Source organism: Poecilia formosa, unplaced genomic scaffold (genome assembly GCF_000485575.1).
Source record: "Poecilia formosa unplaced genomic scaffold, Poecilia_formosa-5.1.2 Scaffold13, whole genome shotgun sequence".
In the NCBI taxonomy this organism is placed as follows: Eukaryota; Metazoa; Chordata; class Actinopteri; order Cyprinodontiformes; family Poeciliidae; genus Poecilia; species Poecilia formosa.
The window spans coordinates 1,968,407-1,990,411 of record NW_006799952.1 but is presented as its reverse complement, the minus strand read 5'-3'; the positions used below and the strand labels follow the sequence as shown (position 1 = coordinate 1,990,411).

The window sequence follows — 22,005 nt, the reverse complement described above, 5'->3', positions numbered from 1 at the left end:
AACAATTTGAATCAGAACAAGTGATATTTCTTCCTTGTTAATACACAGAGCTGAACAAAAAAAAATCAGGTTTTCAAATATTTGACCAATGAAAAAGAAGTTTGATGAATATGTCTTAGGGCAGAAGCTGCTGGACTGATGTTAACCACCAACTTGATTTTCTCATTTTTTGGAATAAATACAATGAACCTGAACGTGTCTGTCGTGAAGTTAACCTACTGGACCTGAGACGAACATATACGGGTTACACATATACATCTTCATCTGAAAAGAACAACATCATTTCAAAATGTTTTTTGGCACAAACTTTTGTTTTGAGGATTTGTCACATCCAGATGTGACAAAAAAAAAAAAAGCTAAATTAGAATAAATCTGCTAATCAACAAACACTTCCAATCACTGTTGAATGAATGTATATTGTAGGATAAGCACAGTGAAGAAGAGACAAAGATATAAAGACATTCAGCCATTTTACTGCAGGTCAAAGTATTAACACAGTTGCTTGTGACAGAGTAGCTTGTGGGTAGGAGCCAAAATGTCTTGCTTCATAATCCCTTTTTTGTAATCCTTCAAAGCGAAGGGTTGGTCACAAAGAGGAAACACAAGTTGCTTTTACTCATTAGCCTGAGTCAAGAGACACAGTCTGTAAACTTGTGGAGGAATCTAAATTAGTTTTTACCAGGATTGGTGCTTCGGTGGAAGATGAAGGAGGCTGGAGAGGCAGTTACTTGGTTTATTCTCACACGAGCTCAGTCTGACATTACTGACGTTTTTGTACTTTGGACTTAGGATTTTACATCTCTATTAAGCCATGTCAAAAAGTTCAGGGATGCAGCTCTTCAGAAAACTGAAGTCAAGAATCTATGGCCAAAGAAGAAGCGGAGACGATAGAACGAGGCGTCAAAAAAAAAAAATGACAAAAAGGGGATCAGCATTAATGCTGCAGAAGGATCATAGAAGAGGCTTCCATTTTGTCAGTAAGCACATTTACCTCGGCGCTCTCAAGGCAAATTCAGCGCGCCCTGTCGAAAATGTAAATGTAAGCGCACAGGCTCAGGTAAACAAAGACTGGAGGATGACAGAGGAAAAGCATCGAGAAGCCACCTGTGAAAGCTCAAAGCCGACCAAGAGAGAGGCTTCAGAGAACATAAAGCAGACTGAGGCAAGTTTATTCCAGTTCCTCCTGAAGAGGTTCAAAGAGGCTCACCTGATACTGACTGAGACATCTACCGGCGTCTTTTGACTCACCTCAAATGGTTGCATGTGTAGCACGTATAATTGTTATGTTACAAATTTTAAGGCTTCACGTCAGTGTCTGGTTACTCTCATTCATTTTTCAGACATGAAAAAGAATGTAAGAGGGAATTTTTTCAGCATTTCAGACACGCTTTGAAAAATAACTTTAAATTATATTCCATTTTATCTTTGAATTGAACATTATTGGTTCTTAAATTAAGAAACAGAATAATGTTGCAATCTAAAATACTGGTTATTATAACAGCTTCAAAATTACTGCAGCTTAGCAATTCAGCTTCCTGGTAAACATCTCCCTGCGGGCACATCTACCCAAATATGAAATGACTTCTATAATTTTGCGTATTTTGTGATTTTGTAAAACTGAGACAGCCAGCACCAGTTTGTTTGTGTTGTTCACTGGAGATTTTGGGTCTGGGGACAGAACCCGTTTGTCTGGAATCGCTGAACATTTTAACGTTGAGGCACGTTTAATTCAAACAGATTTTGTAAACTTTGAAAGGCTTTGTGATGTAACTTAAAAAAAAAAAAATACCAGCAAGGATCAAAGGTGAGGTTATCTCTGAGGAAAAGATGGCAGTTTGTGCAATTATTTTTCACAGCACTCATGGAGTACCAGAGCGTAAAATGTCTTGATTTTGCAATAATACCTGGTCAAAATGTTTGATGAAACTAAAAAGATCAGACAGTGCAGGTCGAAAGTTTCCATACCCTCACCCAAAGCCCCAATCTGATTATTTTAATGGTGCGTTTGAAGCATTATTTACTTTTCTTGTAAATAGTCTGTCGCTGGTTTTCATGCACGGATTTACATGCGTATCCAGTATTTTTCTTTTTTTTTTTATTTCCTCTTCTTCTTTGGGTGTTTCTTCTTGTTTTTGAGTTGTTTTTTCTTTTTGTGTGAATCTGCAGGCTCCCGCCGTCCTTTGCTTGCTGGTGCCACTCCAGAATCTCCCCACAGCGGGACAATAAAGGATGCCATAATATTCTGTTCTATGCTAATTTTTAACTTAATGAGAATATTCTCTGATTTGCATAGAGAAAATACAATCCACCCATTTCAGCTGTCTGCAACCATTGGCTTTTTAGGGCCTGAATTGTGGCTGTTAATACATCCAGGCCTAAATGCAATAAAACGTAACAGTGCCTTCATAACAGTGTTAGGATCCTGCTGGGTTTCCCAACAGGACAACAGCTCAGGCATCCTTCCTATTAAAATAAATTATGGAGAAAGCAGGAAATCAATCAATATGAGCTGTACTATTTCTGATAAAAGATAAGAGGGCTTTTCCTGGCAAAACTAGATTTCTGCTTTTTCTTTTATGTCAGACTAGGCAGTCTGACTCTTGACTGGGTTCCCTTTTTCATAACTAAAACACCTAATAGAGGAAAATATACCGTCGTTTGTAGTTGTAAATCCAACAGAAAATTAAAGAATTACATAATATAGAGCATCAAAGTACAAGCCTTTTATTGATCTTTCTAGAGACCATAAACTTGTGAGTGTTCTTTGATGCATTTAAGAAATGGGAGTAAAATCAAATTGTTCTGTATTTTACTCTCTGATAACCAACCAGAGCTGATCAAGCAGATATTCTGGCCTTTGACAGATTTATCGCTGGCAGCCTGATAAAGGCTAGAAACTTTCTGTGGCTTCTCTGAAAGTTGTTTAACGACTTTGACAAAGTCAAACCTGTGCACCCGGCTCTCGTTTTTAAAACTCATCATAGGTTCAATAATCACTCCAGTCTGGAAATATAATCAGTCCAAACACACCAATAAAAGTCCAAAATTTCTATCAAATCATGATTTGACTTCACTCTCAGCTTTTACAGACACGTCCTTGTTTTTATTTTCTTACCTTAAATCCTCCGCCCTCTTTTTCTCCCTTTTCCTAATTCAATCTGAATCCCAAAATGAGTTGCAGCACCTCCAGTGCAGCCAGACAGCCTCCCCAAACAGACACAACTAAGCTCTCTGTTGGGGGGAAACGTACTCTGTAGCCCCACAGGAAAAAAAAATAAAAAAAAATGGAAGAAGCAAACGACCGTGATGTGAACATGTGTAGAAGGGAAGGCACACATGACCACGCTGATGACTGTAACCTCTTCACATGCACATTTACACGCAACATTTATGTGAGCGTGCTCGGCCGTGCTCGCTGTTAAAATCTCTTCTGGGCAAATGAACCAGCTAATCGTCCATCTGTAGATGTTTCCCTGACAGTAGCAAAGCAGAGATGCACAGACTTGAGATGACATGCAACTGGCATTGCTTCAGCTAACGCACACACACATACACACACACACATACACACACATGTTCTCAACAATGACTGAAAGCTATAAAACTGAAGCCTCGGTGTGTTTACTGAAGCTGCGTACAAGAGCATCACCTGACACATCTGATTAGTCAAGTAAAGATGCAGCAGCACGAGCGTTCGGAACGAGAGAAACGGCTCGACTGACACGTGAGTTCCTCCAAACCAACACCTGTGCTTGTCTCCTCGGTGCTCACCTTCATAGGTTCCACTCTCTAGCAGGGCTCCACTTTGCTCCAATTCCATAAAACGCTCCACGCTCACAAAATTGTAGTCCACCCCTGGCACCTCCCCCTCCTTAGGCTGCCTGGTGGTACCTGCAGAGCGAGAGGAAGAGAAAAACAGAGTCAGAGGGGTCATTACAGCCAAATAGGACACTTGAGAAGAAAAGGCAGGAAGGCAGGGGAAAGAGCCAAGAGGAAAGGAAGAAATAAAGAAGAAGGGGGCTGGACAGGAAAATATGGCAGATTTGAGGCTACAAAGTGTACGGGAGGAAGTGGGAGGGGAAAGGAAATGGAAGTGAAGAGGCTGATTGAAGAGTCATTGCCTCCGATCGCCAAAGATCCATTCACAAGATTCTGACGGGGCGACAGTCAGAGGCGAGTAGCGAGGAGCGGCAAACAGCAAAGCACAGTCACTCAGTCCCTAAAAGCCAATCTGGTGCCACTTTAGTAATATGACTAAATCAATATGGCAGTTTTGCCAGGCATAAGTCAACCTCCCCCCCCCCAATGCACTGCACACAATGCTGCACCGATTGGATTGTTGTCAAAGCAGCAGGGAATGCAGAGGCCCCACATTACCATGCTGCAATTAGAGTCTTCCTCCGTCAGTGCCCTGGAGATCTTCATCAGTGCAGCAGTGTTAGGTTTGTGTGTAACGGCAGCGATGGGAGTTTTGAGTTTAATGAGGTGGTGTGTTTGTGTCACTGCCAAGTGGACTTTCACTCAGGCCCAGTGAAGTCTGCTGGTGTTGATCCCTGATCTCTATCGATCCTGCCAGAAAACAGTCACTGGCCTGGCAAAGTAAAAGGAAGTCTGGGTTATTTTCACCATGCAGCTGGGGTGGGAGGTATGGAGTTAAAGTTTTATCATAATATTCTGTGGTACTGTCATGACAACAATAAAAGTGACGATCAGAACTGTTTACTGCTTCTTTTTCAGGTTTAAAAGCGGATACGACTGCGTGTCGCCGCGATAACAGCCCCACAAACACAAATACTGCTAAACATTCCTGTTTGCAAGATGTTTCTTTAGGATAGGACACCAGTCACATAAAAAATTTATTTAATCATAGTCATATTTTCAAATGTATTGATATGTATTGATGTGTTCATTAAACTAACAGTGGAAAAAAATAGTAAAACTAACAGTCCCAACAATAAGCACAGGTTTTTAAAAAAAAAAAAAAACATTGATTGCAAATTATCATGACAACAATGAATCTAAATTCTTACCATGACAAGAAATTTATCACCATAAATGACAAACAGTACAATAAAAACCCATCCCTACCAATGTAGTGACACCTCAGGTAGTCGCCAAAGCTTTATGTGTGCAGGAATGAGGTCAGGGGTGTAAACTGGCTTCCTGGCACGAAAGCAGAACTGTGATGAAGATTAGAGCAGCAGGTGACGGATGTGCTGCGGACCCGCGTATGGCGCTCACACATATGCACATTAACTCTCCCTGGAGTGTGATATCTTAATCATTAGATTGCTATTGATTGTCTGTCACCACTTCGCTCCCATGGCGTGTCCACCCAACATTCCCAACAGTATCTTGTCACCGCTGGGAGTGAGGATGGGAGCTTATCCACGTAATGAGAAAACAGGGAATGCTCAGAAATCAGATACTGAGAGTTTCTTTCATGAGCAGTGATGCAGAAAAAGTGTTTATCACACTTAAATGTAAAACAAAGCTTTGACATCAGACTAAGACGGTCGAGGTTAATGCAAAAAGCAGCTTCAGAACAATGGTTTCATTTATTCAGAGAAAAGAAGTGAATGATTCCCCTTCTTAAATCACAAAATAAATATAATTTTATTAGCCACACAAAGCCTAATTAAACAAGACAAATCTAACAATAAAAATAACAAAATCTTTAGAATTTAAATTAAAACTGAGGAAATTTTTTGTTTTAATTTTGAAGAGGTCTGTGTTTTCATTACTTCCCTGCTAATCTGGATTATTAGCAGCATCTAAATGCTTCAGCCAGAAACTGATATAATGAATCAATAAACAATTATCACATTGTATTCAGTTATCCATGCCTTCTAAATATAGATGTTTTTCTTTTCCTTCCTGTCTGTTTAGAAACTTTGTCTAGACTCCAAATGTTGTAATAAAACCAAAACCTGACAGAAAATAACTTGTTTTCCATTATTCACCGTGTGAGAAGTATTGATTTATTTTTGTGGCAATCCGTTAGGCTGCATTGAACATTTTTTTATATTGAATTGCATTATATCACGAGGTATAATAAATATCCTCCCCACCCCCACGAGTTGACTCATTTGTCCTCTGACTCAGTCAGTGCAAACGCTTAACATGAAATGTTTCACAAAGATAGAGCGCATCGAAAAGCCTATTTTATCATAATTACACTGCAAATCAAGCTACGTCTATAACATTCATTTTATTTGAGTAATTTTTCAGCCTGGTTTGAAAAACATAAACTTGCTGACCTGTTTTCCTGCACAATAAACATCTGTGTTAAGATATTCTGCAGGTACTTGCAATGAGTTCCACTCTGCGCGCTGAGCTCTGGGTCAAACTAATAAAACCAAAATCTCAAAAAAGCAGCAGCCAAGCATGTGTGGCTCTGAATACTGCAGCAGCTCAGATCGGCTCAGCCAGGCGGGGCTGGTCGCCTTCCAGTGGGTACAGCTATTGATCTGTAAGATCAGAATGGAATTATTCTCCAGCCCACACCGGAGTAGGCAGAGCCTGCAGGAATACTGATGACCTGCTGATGGCCTTCTCCCACAGCTTCCTTTGCTGGACACACCGGCCGAACACAGGCAGGGAGGGGAAAGCGTCTCGTTGGATGTGAGCTGGGATTATTGATCCACATCCAGAGTTTGATATAAGCAGATAGGCTGACGCTTCCTCTTTTTCCTTTGGTTTAGCACATTACCTGGTTCTCTGCTTTACTACTTGCTCTTAATAGTCCCCACTGCTTATGGTAAATACCGACAAAGTAAATCTTTTCATTAAGCAGAAAAATCCATACTGTGTTTCTTCTGCTCTTGTTGCCACCCTTCTGTCTTTATCTTGCCAATTTAGTTTCTGAGACGAAACAAGGAGGACAGAGATGGTCAAATAAAATCTATAACTCACAGGACACTGGTGGACAAAGGCAGGACATTCCTTCGAGAGACTTCTCAGAAATGTCCGATGTTGCGTTCAAAATAGTAGATGTGAGTAGGCCTGTCACAATAAACAATAAATCAATTAATCAAATGATAAATTAAAAGAAACTCAACGATTTTCACTGGCTTGATTTATATTTTTCTCTTTTCTATCTCTTTTTAACAAAAACTGAATGATAAAAGTCTTCAGTCTGGTGCTTTGGTCTCAATTATCCCTTTATCTGAAGAATAAATTTGTTTACACAGACTTTATACCTAATTTTATTTACTGTTTCTGTTTTCTTTATTTATTTTGGATATTTCAAATGTCTTCCAATGTTCATTAGAATTTAAAGTTTATTGAGCCTTGATAATGTGTTCTTGCATTATTATGCCATTATTACTATAATATTACTTGAAAATGGTCTCAAAACAACAATATTATTGTTTATCACAATAAGTTCTGGGGCAATTTATCGTCCAGCAGAATTTGTTATTGTGACAGGCTTAGATGTGAGCATAAAGTTGGTACAGCTGCAGCTCAAAATTCTGATAAAAGTTTAATTTCCATACACGCAAATGCATTCTAGGCTACTTTCTTTATAAATTCAAACATTTAGTTTCCTAAAGTAGGAACTAAATGTCTGTGGGGACATGCAGTCGACCAGTTTCTGGTGCCTGTGTTGGAATTGAATTGAATTGAATTGAATTGAATTGAATTGAATTGAATTGAATTGAATTGAATTGAATTTTCTGCACTTCCTGGTCAGAAACAGAATTATTTTGAATTTCAATCTGAGCATTGGGATGGCCACAACAGTCTGGTTGCATTTGAACCAGGATGCTGCTTTCTTAGCGGTGTGCTTGGGATTGTTGTCGTGTTGAAATCCCTCCTTTGGTATAAGGCGAGACAATCTCTTCATGTTTCTGGAGAGATAAATGAGCCATCACAGAAATATGCTCATACCATAATACCTACCTCTAAATGCTCCTCAGTGTAAACTCAGTTTTTAAGGGTTGGATTAAAAGTTATCAAGATCTAAACATAATCTTGCCGTCACTAGATCGTAAAATGTCTCACCTTTTCTCTTTAGGGGCAAATTTACTGAACATATTTAGGACTTTTTTAGTCATAGAGAAAACTCTCAGTGCTTTTATGTTTGTCATAAACAGCAAATGGTCACACATTCTTGCAGGAATACACACACAGTCAGGTAAGTGTGTGTTTATTGTTTAGTTTTTCTTTTTAATAGGATTTCGTATTTTTTACATTTTTAAGTATTTAAGATCATTTTAGATCATTTTCTGCCATTTATAAGTTTTCTCTTCCCTAACCAAGTTTTTCCTCTAACCATGCAGCTTTTGATTAATGTTTAAAATGACACATTGTACTGGGATTTTGTGAGAGAAATGCACTATAATCAGCATGTACAACATCTGCTGTCTTCCTTCCTGAACTGGGTCAGCTTCTTTGACTACTGCTTGTTTCAAATGATGAATAATATTCCTGACAGAATATATTTTAATTTATTTTTTTAATCACAGTCAGCAGGATTTATGTCATGAGTTTTCTATTCCTCTAATGCACCTACATGTAAATTATTTCTCAGGTAGACAAATAATTTCTACCAACAACAGAAGTTGATCTGGTTGGAGATGCTGTACTGGTATTATTTTATACATGACTGCAAATAGCTTTATGCAAAATGGTGCAGTAATTATTAATGGGCACGACAAGCTGCACAAGCAAATAATAAAAAAAAAGACAGCAGACTGCACAGTCAAGAAAGTGATGCCCTCCTGGAGGCAAAAGCATTTCTGCTGTTAACTATTGATTGGATGTCGTGCTCTTACTAATAAAGGGATAAAACAGGCTGCAGGCCAAAAAAGGTGTTCGCTTTGCAATCAGACAGCGTGGCCAAACCTCTTAGAGGTGAGTAGGAGTCTAAGCGGAGCAGAGATTTATGGCTTAAATGCTTTAAATATATAATAGCAATGAAAAGTTTCAAAGCTGCCACTTTAGAGGATGAAGACTTTCGCTGGTCCAAACCATGACAACTAGCTACTATAAAACATTCTCACATGGGGGAGGGCAGGTGTGTGTGTGTGTGTGTGTGTGTGTGTGTGTGTGTGTGTGTGTGAAAAAAAGGAGAGAGAGATTACTTAGAAACACAACAAGGAAAGTCAATTTAGAAGTAAAGCTGAAATAGCTGATGCACTGAAATAACTCAGCTGGGTGTCAAACGATAAGAGGACAAAGACCTTTACTGAATAATGGACTGGCAGAGAAAAACAAAAGAGGCACCAGCAGACATGGAGTCATCGAGGAAGAAGCTCGATTGGTTAACCCTGCAGTCTGCAAAGGTGCTTGAGAATGTACACATGTATTCATACGCATATTTATATAATTACACAGGAAGTCACCGAGAGGGAGAAGCAGAGCGGCAGCGACTAGGAGCTAAAAATAGCTCTATCGATGGGCTGATTATCATAATAAAGGGGTGGAGGAAAAGGCGGTCCAGTAATACAGTCTCAGCACGAGTACGTGTGGGAACAAAGAATGGTTCTTTTATATTAAAAGCTAATACTTTAATCTATACACACAGAGCTACTGACATAATTATGTCCTCTAGAGCCTTGAGATTCACTGTTAGAAAAAAAAAATCCCTTTGTGTAAAACATTTGCGTTATGAATATGTGGGGCGATTGTACAGTAATTGGAGTGTGTAACAACCTCTAATGAATAAGAGTGGATGCGGTCGGTCCCTGGTCGGGCTCCTAGCTCAGTCTCTCACAGCATCTCATCCATCACCGGCATCAGGCTGTCCTGGGAGTTCACTGGATTTATTACAAAGTCTATTGTAACACCAAAATCCAACGGCGACTAAAAATACTCTCCAAGAGGTGAACAGGTGTGCCGCTCTCTTGCAATAATCCCCAGGTGTGTTCAGAAGAGGATTTTATACATGAAGGTGCGCACACGTATTAGCGCACGTCTCCTGTGTGTTAATGAACGTCAAGCGAAATGTCGCCGCGGTGCACAGACTGCGTGTTCGGATGCCTGTTCAGCTGAATCGGCACAGGCTGCTTTTTGTTTCTCCTCTTTAACCTTGCTCGATTCAAAGTCTGCGAACCAGTAAACAAAAACCACTTCTAGATTCCTCTGGGTCCCTAATCCAATCGGCCTTAAATGCATCTAGGATTGAACTGTATAACCCTTAAAGCTGCAGGCCAAACTCTTCTGTAGAGACTGTCAAGCTCACTTTGGGTGCAGCTTAGAGAAAAATACATTTGCTTAAAAATATGTTTTAATTGTGTTGCACCAGAAAAATCACAGAAAGTGAAGGTTTCGCTTCACTTGTGTCTTTCCCTGCAGGCCCTGACAACTGTAGTTACCAACGGCGTGTTAAAAGAATCCTAATTTGCAAAGAAAGTATAAATGCTCATGTCTACCCAAACATCTTTAGCAAAGGTAATTGGAAATAAAGGAAAGTTTTGCTAACAAAAACAAAGAATCAAACAGAGGGGGAATGCTCACTCTTTAAAACCGTGAGCTTGTTTACCAGGAATCTTTTCATGGCATAGCAAGCAGCAGAGTAACAACAGCAGAGAGGAGGACAGACCGTCTCCCTGTCTGTCTCTCTCTCTCTCTCTCTCTGTCTGTCTGTCTAATTGCCTTGCTGTTTTAAATTGGCCTCCTCTTGTTTCCAATTTACCTCATTTCTCTTCCCATCCATTTGTTCCCGTGTTGGTGTTCTCTGTCCCCATTACTCCCTTTCTCTGTCTTTTTTAATCCACTCTCCTGTTTCCCTCATTATGCTCTCATCTTCCTCTCTCTTGCTCTCTTTCTTCCACGGGGCTCATCCCGTCTTTCCTCCGTCCCAGCTGGCAGATGTGAAGCATGACAGCAGGTCTGCAGAGAAGGTATGATCGAGCTCACATACTGGCATCCTTATTTACACTACAAAGTCCGAGCTGCAGATGCAGCGGTGCGACATGGCAACACTCCGACGACAACATGTCACCACCACCTGGGAAACAGACTCGGCATGGTAACAAGCAGCTACATCTACATTTGCTGTACCAAAGTAATATTTATGTCAGACATGCCGCTCGGTGTTACAAGTTTCTGCCTCTCAGTTTAAGCACTTTCTCCTGCGCGTAGCTACAGGTCACTGCCTTGCACAACAATCAATTACTGTCACATCCTCGCCACCGAGAGCTCACACCTGGTTACTTCATAGTCATTCAACTGGTGTTCCAGCAGACAGGTCTGACTCTGATTGGAGCTGCAGGCCTCACCTCCCCATGCTAATTCCCGTTCTGGTTTGAGGATGTGCTCAGATTTAGTCGAGTTGAAGTCAGCATGGAGATAAATTGCAGACTTCAGGCAGACCAGAGAGTGACCTTTCCTACTGTGCACTAATTTATAACTAATGCGCCACAAAGTAAGACTGAAATAACATGGTTTCCATACTCCGTGCTGCCACGGAGGTTCCACTTATGCTTTTCAAAGTTGTAGGGCTATAAGATTTGGCAGTTTGTAGCCACTGTAAACATGAGTTGGGGGCGCTGCCAGCAGCTCACTTGGATTTTAAGTGACGAGACGCTGTAAAACAGATCAGAAAAAAAGCACAAAATAGACAAAATCTTATTATCTAAGAATGATTTTGTGGGGGGGAAAAAAACACTTTTAAACCACCTTTACATCACTATTTGCAGGAAAGATTCTTCCTCTACGGACAAAAAGCTACATCTATAACCAGAATCCCTCAGCCTTTAGTAGAAATATTCAGTTATGAACAATGCACTTCAATCAGGATCAAGACTAATTCCCTTTCCAAGTTAAAAACCAGGCTTCAACAAAGCTCGATTCTCTGGTCCAGCATATTGAGCTGAGACACAACAGTGCTGCTTGATGTAACCAGCAGGGCTGTGACATTGAGAAATTACCTTTGTACTGAGGTGTCTCCTGTGGCGATGGAAATCAGCCGCAATAGCCTGAAAAGCATCTTTATTAGTCTGTAGAGCTGAGTGACTGACATAGGACGACAGAGCGGGTCATGATGGCACACCAGTTTGGTATTCAGAGTGTGTGTGTGCGCAAGAAAACACCAATCAGAGCAAGCAATTAGGATTTCAGAGATGTTGCTGCTTACTGACCATGATAGGGACTCATTGCTCTAATCATAGACTAACACTGAGTGGAGAAGTGTGAAGATAAATACTCAACTCGAGTGAGAGCATCGAGCTAAACAAAAGCAAAAACCAAAAAAAAGGAAACAAAACGCTTTTCCAGACGTTTAAGATAGAAAGCAATTTGCAAACAACGCAAATTCATTAATCACGTTCAATATTTGCGGTTTTCGTTTCACGAAATCCCCTCGCTGTCTCTTTCATCTGTGCAACAGCATTAATCCATTGTGCCAATCAAACTGCAGGGAGCACAGAACCACATCAAAGCATGTCAGGCAGGCCTTTAACAAGAGCAAGCCAGCAGGCAAATCACCCCTTTAAGAAGAGTCCCTGGGGGATGATGTACTTCTTTTTCTCTCTCCTCTCATTGAAACACACATGCGTACAGAAGCAACACAGAACGGCATGCAACACTCAAATGATTCATTTATCAGCCCGCCCTATTAAATCTCAGCACGCAAACAGAATAATAAATGCAACAGGAGTTAAAAAAAAAAAGAGACATCCACAGATAAGTGCAGTGTGTTTTTGTGCACATACAATAGACTCTCCCACAGATCCAAACACAAAGGGAATGAATCGTATCTTTATCAGCTCATTGAACCATTATGATCATGACTAGCATCCCTAAAATGACTGCCAGCGAGGAATCTGGTAAATATGACAGCTTCCTTTGCTGAGGAAATAATTACATAGGCACTGACTGACTGTTGGCTCGAAGCAGCAGATTTTGGCCCAGCATATTTATAGCAAGTGTCCATTTGACTTTCACGTCAATAGCAAAATGAATTCAAGTATAAGTCAGCTTCATAGCAAAAGGTCAGTTAGCCAAAATATTCTGCATGAGTGTGACGTCGACAGAGGCGAGCAAGGAAAACCGCAGCCTGGCAGCTGATTAATGTCCATTAATGTGTTTTGACAAGATGGAGACGGCTTTTAAATGCAAACAGAAATGAAACAAATAGTTCAAAGTATTTTGCTAGCTAAGATGTAGATGATGATCAAACATTATGAGGTGTGACATCAGTAAATCAGCAATGAAAAAAAATCTAATAAAACCAATTTAAAACAATTACATTAGAGTACATTTATAGCTGATCGCTATAAAGACATATTTACATAAATGATTGATTTAATGTCACCATCGGTGCAACACAAAAGATTGATGTATTTTTTGAACTAGCCTTGATCAGTGCTGCTTCTGACAAAACTATTCATGCATCTTGGATTTTTCCATCTTCTGTCATAAACTTTAATATGTTTATTCAGTGTTATATAACACAAAACAGATCGGGAAAGGAAAAACATGCATGGTTTTAAACTGTCTTCTCAAATAAAACTTTAAAATGTGGGGAGTTCATTTGTATTTCTCTCCTTCTCTGACATCTCTTAATAAAATCAACTTCCAGCCTGGCCTTGGCTTTCCTGCGCAGCTCTGCTATATTCTTGACTCTCAGCCCTGATTGAAATTGAGATATTTTGCAAGAGATGAATGGACAGAAATGTCTGTCTGCAGATGTACAGAGCTGGTAGAAACCTGAAGATATTTGCAGCTGTAAATGAAATAAAATGTGGTTCCAGAAAGTTTCTGACTCAGGGAGAAGGGGGCTGATTGTAAATGAATGCCACACTTTCAAGTTTATTTTTAGCAAAGTAAATAAAAACATATTCTATTCTTTTTTTCCACTTCACTGGATCACTTTTGTTGGTCTTTCAAACAAAATCAACAAAAGGCACTTTGATTATTACATGAACAAAAGGGAAAAGGGACACAAATAAAGGATTTAATGTTGGCTAAAAGATTAATAAAGTCAGAAAAAAAGAAAGTACAAATCTTTTGTTTTCTACATACATATTCTACATATTCTACATTTCTACATATTTCAAATTAAACTAATGTTTTTCTATTTGGTTTGATTGTTTTTTTAAATAAGCAAAAGACACAGTGATACTAGATTTGAATACAAATATATCACAGACTTCCTTTTAAGAGGCATCCTCAAAATTTTATAATTTATTTATGTAGGTAGTGGAAAGAAATGTCCAATTTTAGAAAAATTTCAGGAAGAGTGAAGAAATACCAGTGAAATCAAATTTAAAGATTTAAAAGAAAGGCTGCCATCTTGAAAACAAAAGCTAAATAAATAAAAGATGACAAGGAGGAACTTTCCAAAGCATCCAAGCTCGTTGAAACGTTAAAATTAAAACAGATTAAAGAATCACTAAAGAAAACAAAACTGTTCCCCGCAACATGTTTCCTTATTTAGCTCAAGACAAGCAGTCACAAGGACAAGTGTTGCAAGTTCAAGTGTAAACGTTCATTTTATTAAACATCAGTAGTATTTAATGTTTTGCCTTCTATTGCTTTACTTTCTAATCGTTAAGGTAGAGCGCTCTGTCTAATAGACCTGGCATGAAAATTAACAGTATGTTTTAAAATATCATGCATTCATCAGGGTTATAAAGGTCTCTTTCTCCCTCCGCGCATCATTTCCTCACATCATTATGATAGTCATCTTCATTACTGCTATCATTATCAGACGCGTGCGTCATACGCCATCACGATCTCCACCCTATGCATCCTGGCTCTGTTCCCCATTAACATCTTTATGTGCCCCTCCTCTGTGTCTCCACCGGAGGATTCCCTGTCAGAGGCTGCAGAGCTGCCGGGCAGCCCGAGTCCAGAACGCTGGATGTGAACCGACAGAAGCTGCATGTATTTATAGGCTATCTGAGTACAGAAATGCGCTGCTCACTGTTCGGGCTATTTATAGAGCCTCTTTGCTGATGTCTCTGCGTATAGAGCAGGAGAAGAGATGCTTCCCCTGGGAATTACTTACGAGACTCCCTCATATCTGCCTTCTTCCTCTGTTCGGAGCACGTCCGCTCTCCCAACAGCCTCCGTCCTCTTGTTTTACACTTTCCATCCTCTTTTTTCCTGCCTCTCTGCCTGTCTTCTCCCCTTTTCCCCATCTTCTAGGAGTCTAAAGTAGCTCATGTCTACATTTATCACCATCCCTTCCCCCCACAGTCTGTTTTCTGATCCCATTCTTTCTTTTACCTTATTTTTTTTCTTTGACTTTCTGATTCTTTCAGTCTATTTTAACAATCTCATCTCCACTTTCAAACAGAAGACGCTGTTCGTCTTGAAGGGGTCAATTATGCCCTAACATTTAAAATAAATTTTAGTCCAAAAGCACAAGAATATAGTCATTGTTGCAATTATTGTAGAACTTTTCTACATTTGCTTTTCCAGCGCATGCAGCGCCTTGTCAAGGTGTTTGTGTCTCGAGACCTTTTCCTCGTTTTGTCGCATCACAAACACAGACTTCACTGAATTTTATTTGGATTTTGTTTGACAAAAACAGTTTGTGAAAGGAAACTGAGTCATAGTTTGAATATTTTTGTAAATAAAAATCTTTAAATTGTGATGTGTGTTGCAGTTTAGCCCACCTCAGTTAGTACCAGACCATTATCTGATTTCAATATTAGTCTGGTATCAGTCTGAACTTTGACTAGGCCTTTCAAACATGTATTTGCTGAATTTTCTCATCTCATCAGCTTTCCCCATCCTCCTGCAGCATGATCCTGCCACCACCATGTTTCACTATGGGGCTACTGTGTTCAGCCTAATGTGTAGTGCTTGTGGCCCAGCATGCATTAAGTCTTGTTTGTTTGTTAATAAACAAACAAAAAAAGAAAAACATTCTTCCATGTGTACGACGTATCGCTTGATGCAAACTGCAAACAAAACTTTATTTCAAGAATTGCTTTCTTCACATCGCTCTTCCATAAACTCCATAATTTTTCTTATAGTTGATTTCACACCAGAGTTGAGGCTCTCTGAAGCTCCTCCAAAGCTGCCATTGGCCAGAATAATCCACTGTTTTAGTCTTTTAGTGAAAAGGTTATAAGTAAGAATCAGTGAAGCTATTCTTGCTAATAGATCCCTTGGTTGAAAGATGCCACATTACCATCACCAGAAAAGTTATGATGCTTGGCAGCATGGAAAGCTAGCTAAGCTAATTTGCTAAATTGCAAAGTACTGTGAGATCTGGGACATCCATCTTTAATGCTGCTGCACAAAATCTAAAAGCTTACTCTGTGTTGGCTTTATCTGTTGTGCTCCTCATGATGCTGGCCCCTGATGCCTTTACAGAACGCCTGGATTTACTAGGAGATTAAGACTGAGATTAAGAATGATGATTAGCTGGGCAACTTGTAAATATGATTTTATTTACGGGTAGCCAAGCAGAGGGGCACAGGGAAAAACGGCAAATAAAAAAATGTAACACATTCCTTTCACTTCACAGGTTTGTGCTACTTGGTGCTGGTGTACAACATATATTCCAATTAAAATTAAAAATGTGGAAACTCAAGGGGGCAAGAACACTTCTGCAAGGAACTGTAAGTCAGTTTTCACTCTTTAGCACATCTTCAGACACTTTTAATCTGGGAATGTCCTCCGAGTGTTAATCCTGCAACCGTTTTGCCATATGCGCTCCAAGAGAGGTAAGTGCATGTGCAAAAGGAAAAGCCTCAATTCACAGACAAACAACCGCAGCAGCTTAAATACAAAGTCTGCAGCATGTCACTGGTATCAAAGAGAACATTCTTATATTAGGCTCATTATGTTTGGGGTGCAGCAGGCTATCCTTGAGCCCAATGACATAACAGGATGCCGTTGATGTCCGCATGTGAGCCTTCGAGCTCTGCGCACGCACACACACACACACACACATACAGATTCCCTGACAGCCAGACACACCTCCTCCCACGTCCTTGACAGCATGTTGTGATGCAGAGTGGCGTCTGCTCGTCAAGCTGACAGACCGACTCTGACAGCATGGTCAGAGCGTTGCAGACGAGAGGGGAAAAAAACAAAAACAACAAAAAAACCAAACAGTGATTGTCAAACGCTTCAATCCACGACAACAAACAGCCCCGGCGGGCAGCGCAGAGCAGCGTTCAGGACCACCATCACTGGTTTGTTAGCCATCTGACGATGTGTCACTCTGATGCTTCAGCGACGCCTGACTACACTGAGTGTAGGACTCCCAAAAAGTCAAGCAACGCATGTAGATGAACAATACTCACATTTAACAGAGAGGGGCAACTCAAAGCACAGGGTTTCTGCATATTTTTGTTACTATACTTAACCAGATTTAAATTTCTAGATTTGTTCTGCAGTTTTTGTAACATTTTAGGCATGGAAGTACAAAAAATAGACTTAAATATGCTTGAAAAAAAGTCAAGTTTTGCTAGTTAGATCAGCTCCATTTCAAAATCTGTAACTCTTTGACTTGTCAAATAAACAAAAGAGTATACGAGACAAGTATTTCTAAAGTGGTGGCTCCCGACCCAAAAGCTTATAGTTTTCAAAAATGCCAAAGGTGGAGTCTCATCTATTACACTCTTTACAGGAAGTTGTCATCATATTCTGTAATTTGAGTTGATACCACCATTTAAAACAATAATAAGACAATGTGACACGAGTTATAAGATGTTGGACATATTAGGTTGTAATTGTGCCCTTATTCTACAGTTAGTATATATAGATATATTTTTTATCTATGTGTGAATCTCCATGTTTCATTTGCCTGTCACTTTGACATCTGAATTTCACCACAGAGACAATAAAGGTCATTTCTGTTATATTCTGTGGATTTAATCTGAATTCAAAAACCAAAAACCAGCTGAAACTTCAGTGGGATAATGGATCAAAAGGAAGAGATCCATACAGCATTCAGAATACAGGTTGAGGTTACAAAGAACAGAGGGAGTAATGGGAGATCAGAGATAATGCTGAGTGGAATAAGAATTGGGCACCAGAACTTGATCAGAACCCTCTTTATCATGGGAAAGCGTCCTACTGGGTTTGGTTACTGGGGTGGTGTTGAGGAAATGGTAAAAAAAAAAAAAAATGCCTTTATGGGATGTAAAAATTTATTATTATAGTGTTGTTCATGTAACAGTGGAGTACTGGGGAACCGAAGTTTAATGTTATTATTACACTGTGATAAGATTGACGGGGCAAAAAAATATGTTTTTAGGAAAATAATTTTTTAAGAGTTTTTTAAGAGTCAAATAACCCCAAAACACCAAAAGAGGTCTGGGGTTGTTTAAGTTTGATTTTGGATTTTTGTTATTTTTGTCATCTTTGGTGTTCCTTAGATTTTTTACCCTGTTTTCCCCTTTTGTTCTTCTTCAGTGATTCTTGTTGTTTTTCTCGTTTCTAGTTATTTTCTGCTCTAGTGTATCATGTTTCTTTAGTGCTTGAATTATTTCCGGCGCCACTTTCTCTCTCCCTTCTCCCCCAGTTAGCTCCTGCTCTAACTACTCACACCTGTTACCCGTTTACTCATCAGCCACACCTCCCAGTATTTAAGCTCCTCACTAATTCACTAGTCGCCAGTTCGTTTTGTTACCTTGTCACACCTCGTCACTCTCCGTGTACCCACCTGGAATCCCTTCATGTCTTCAGTTTTTGTGTTTGCTTGGATTTTTGTGTTCCCCTTTTTTTATAAGATGGATTTTGTCTTTGTTTCATTAAATTCTCTCATCTATGGTACGTTTTTACCTGCTGCTTTTGGGTCTTCTTCAACCACTAACATGACTAAGAGGATATAAAGTAACAGAAGTATGATGAGCGTCCAGTTCTATTTTTTATTGCCATAAAACCCCAAAGAAGAATAAGCAAAAAGGAAAGGACTGGGTTGACTGGATATGCAACCCAGAGAAACCATTATGTTGCCAAGTAACGAAGAGAGTAGTGGAGGTTGCCTCTCTCAGTTCTGGTGCAGCACGTATCCCTCTGTTGTAAATCCGCCTCCTACCATTCTTCAGTCTCATCTCTGGTTCAGCTGAAGACTAAACACAAACAGACTGGACCCTGAGGAGAACCTCAGAGCTGCTTTGTCAACTACAGCTCCGGTCTTTGAGGCAGAAACATCCTCAGCTGTCCCACTAATTCCTGCAAATTGAGGCTTACGATGTTCAGGGGACACCCAGGGTTGATCTGTGAGCTCTGATGTTTCTTTCGCAGCCCAGTGTGACAGTACTTAGCTGCTGGTGGAGGAAAACTTCATTTTGTAAATGCGAATTACACTTTTTCTTCAGAGATACTTTTAACTTGTGGATAAACGCTGCTGATTTTCTGTCCTGCAGTGGAGTGAAGGACTCAGATTTTAACAACCACATGTCCCCTTCAGCTTGAATTTAAAATCATGTAGATAACAGACAAGTAGTAACATGTCACTGCTGTGATTTTTGATTAAATGTGCATTAACACAGTAGAAACTGCTCAACTGCAACTGTCGTTTTGCAAAACTTTTCACCACAAAGGACTACTAGAAAGCAACACTTGGTAGGTTATTACACTTTAATATTACCTTAAAATCATATTTGCCCTAAAGTGGATGAACACTCCCCTGACCCTGATGGAGCTGCTAAAGCTCACGGTGAATGACGGGAACGTGTCGATGAAGGAAAAAGGATAAGAGTTGGATAAATACATCTTAACTGCAATCAGTGCTGTCATTTCAATCTACAATAATTATATCACAATCACATGTTTTCCCAAGAGCTTTTAAAGGCTTCATTTATTATAAATCACTGTGAAAACAACTGCATTTGTTAATCATTATGAGGCTTTAATGCTGTAAATGATAATTTTTTTCCTGCGGTTCTGAAAATGCTAAAAGGACTTCTCAGACTTTTCTCGATTGTGAAGGAAGTCTTAAAGTGATTTGTTGCAACAAAGATACAGATAAGTCAATGATTCATTCAAAAGATGAAGAGTAGGAGTTTTCATTACACTGTATAGGCTCTGTAACATGATGGACAGAGATGTAATTACTACATCATCACAGAATAATAATAATTATTCTGTTCGAATAAAAGATTGGAAGGTGACTGTAATTGAAATATCATTGCAAACCAGGGAATAATGTGAACAAAACGGGCACATGGCGTCGTGTAGGATTAGCAGAGAGAAGGTGTTAGAAGGTTTAGCCAATGCCCATTACCACGGCCGTCACTCTGTCAGTCGGCCTGAGCGGCACTAAAACACAGCCGACAGCCTGAGCCAGGCAGAAAACAAGGAGGTGCACACTGCTTCTCCAGCAAATCTACTGTCAAATTTGACGCTGGTGTTAAACACAGCAACTAGCTGCAAAAGATACATAAATGTTCTGCATACACCGTTACCAGAGTGTTGCTACTTCAGCTTTTCACAACCTTTCCGTCCTCTGAGCGGTGAGTCACTGCCAGAGGAACTTTTATCACAATGGCTATTAATCGCTGATATTGAAATAACTTCCTCACTGTTATTGAAAACACTTTAACATACTGACGACAACAATTATCAGCCTGAATGACTGCCCTCGGGCAAAAAATTATTAAAAGGATAATAAACAGTCAAATCACTTCTGCGGTTATGGCTGACTGGCGTTTAAGGCTGCTCCGACTAGAAAACTATGTTGTAAAGTATACACACTAACTTTATTAGTAGTGGTGGGACTTGATTAAGACTTTTAATCGAGTTAGTTAGAGTTTGCAGTGAATTAACGTTTTAATCAAAACAATAGGTCGACAAAATAGGCAACATTTTCAATTCAAAATACTTTTCCACTGATAAATAATTGAATAAATAGACATATGAGCTCAACAACAAAGGTGGTTATTGTTTATATACATATTCAGCTTCCAAGAAGGGCTGCAACTAACAATTATTTTCATTATTCTTATGATTAATTGGATGAAAACAAATAGAGAATCCCTGCAGGTGAAGCCTGGCTGCCATCGTGTTCGCGCTCCATGAAGCTAGCTAGCCCTCAGGAAGTTGACCTCAAAAAAAAGGAAGTTAGTTTTCAAAATAAAAGCATAACAAGGCAGATTTTTCATTGTCTACCTGAGTGAGGGAGACAATTTTCAGCACCTTTAGCTGTAACTTCTTTGAAAAAATACTTATTTTGAAATGTGGACTGTGGAAGTTGACATCTGAGCTGCTGCAGCATGTTTGACATTGACATGGTACTAAAGAGTTGATACTAAAGAGTTGAACAGTTTTGGTTCTAGGCTAACTCTTTTTTATACACAACAGTTTTTTCCAGCTTCACATCAGATTGTTTTGAAGCAAAAATTAAAAGCGGCGTTGTTTGCAGATGACAGGTATGTCAGGTTTACTGGTAAACCAGAAAGACAATTCAAAAGCTCTGAACTTTTATATGTTAAAAAAAAAGAAAGCAGGATAAAACAGATAATTAGTTGGGTTTAAAAGATTAACATGTTCATCTCTTTGTAATTAATTAATCAAAATGAATGTGTTATTTCTTAGTGATTAGCTAATCACATTGCAGTGACTTGGTGCAGGTTTAGTTTAGGCATCTGGATTGGATGTAGATTCCTTTCTGGACTTTAAACCAAGCAACACAACAAGAACAAAAGAGACTCTGAAAGTGTTATGGAGTGGTGCATTGAGTATTTCAGAAACCAAACTACCCAGAACGAGCTCAACCATCCCACTGGTTTACTGGTTTTATATCAGAGGAGGAGACAGGGTGAACTGGTTACAACCAAGATAAGCAAAATATATTGTGTGAAAATATGTGCCAGCATTGAAATCAATGGTCTGCAGCAACATTAACTCACACTGCCACTCCTGTCAGCTAAGAGAACAGGAGACTGAGACTACAATTCACACCCAAAATGTGTCAATACCAAATTACAAAAAGAGGCGATTCAGCCTTAAATTCAGCTGAGTTGCAGCAGTGATGCATCTAAAACATGCAGGACACTGAGAGGTGGAGACCCTGCTCCACCTCTCAGTGGAGGAAAGAAGAAAGGAAGGAAGGAAGGAAGGAAGGAAGGAAGGAAGGAAGGA

The 22,005-nt window shown here is 39.6% G+C and overlaps 1 protein-coding gene across 19 annotated transcripts in view; it reads right to left on the bottom strand.

Moving 5' to 3' along the window:
- Positions 1 to 22,005, bottom strand: part of magi2b (membrane associated guanylate kinase, WW and PDZ domain containing 2b) — a 105,353-nt gene that overhangs the window by 53,941 nt on the left and 29,407 nt on the right. For all 19 annotated transcript variants that reach the window (XM_016668078.1, XM_016668079.1, XM_007545574.2 and 16 more), the window contains exon 3: positions 3,772 to 3,891. In XM_016668078.1, the coding sequence (XP_016523564.1) occupies positions 3,772 to 3,891 (120 nt within the window). The remainder of the gene's footprint in view (positions 1 to 3,771; positions 3,892 to 22,005) is intronic.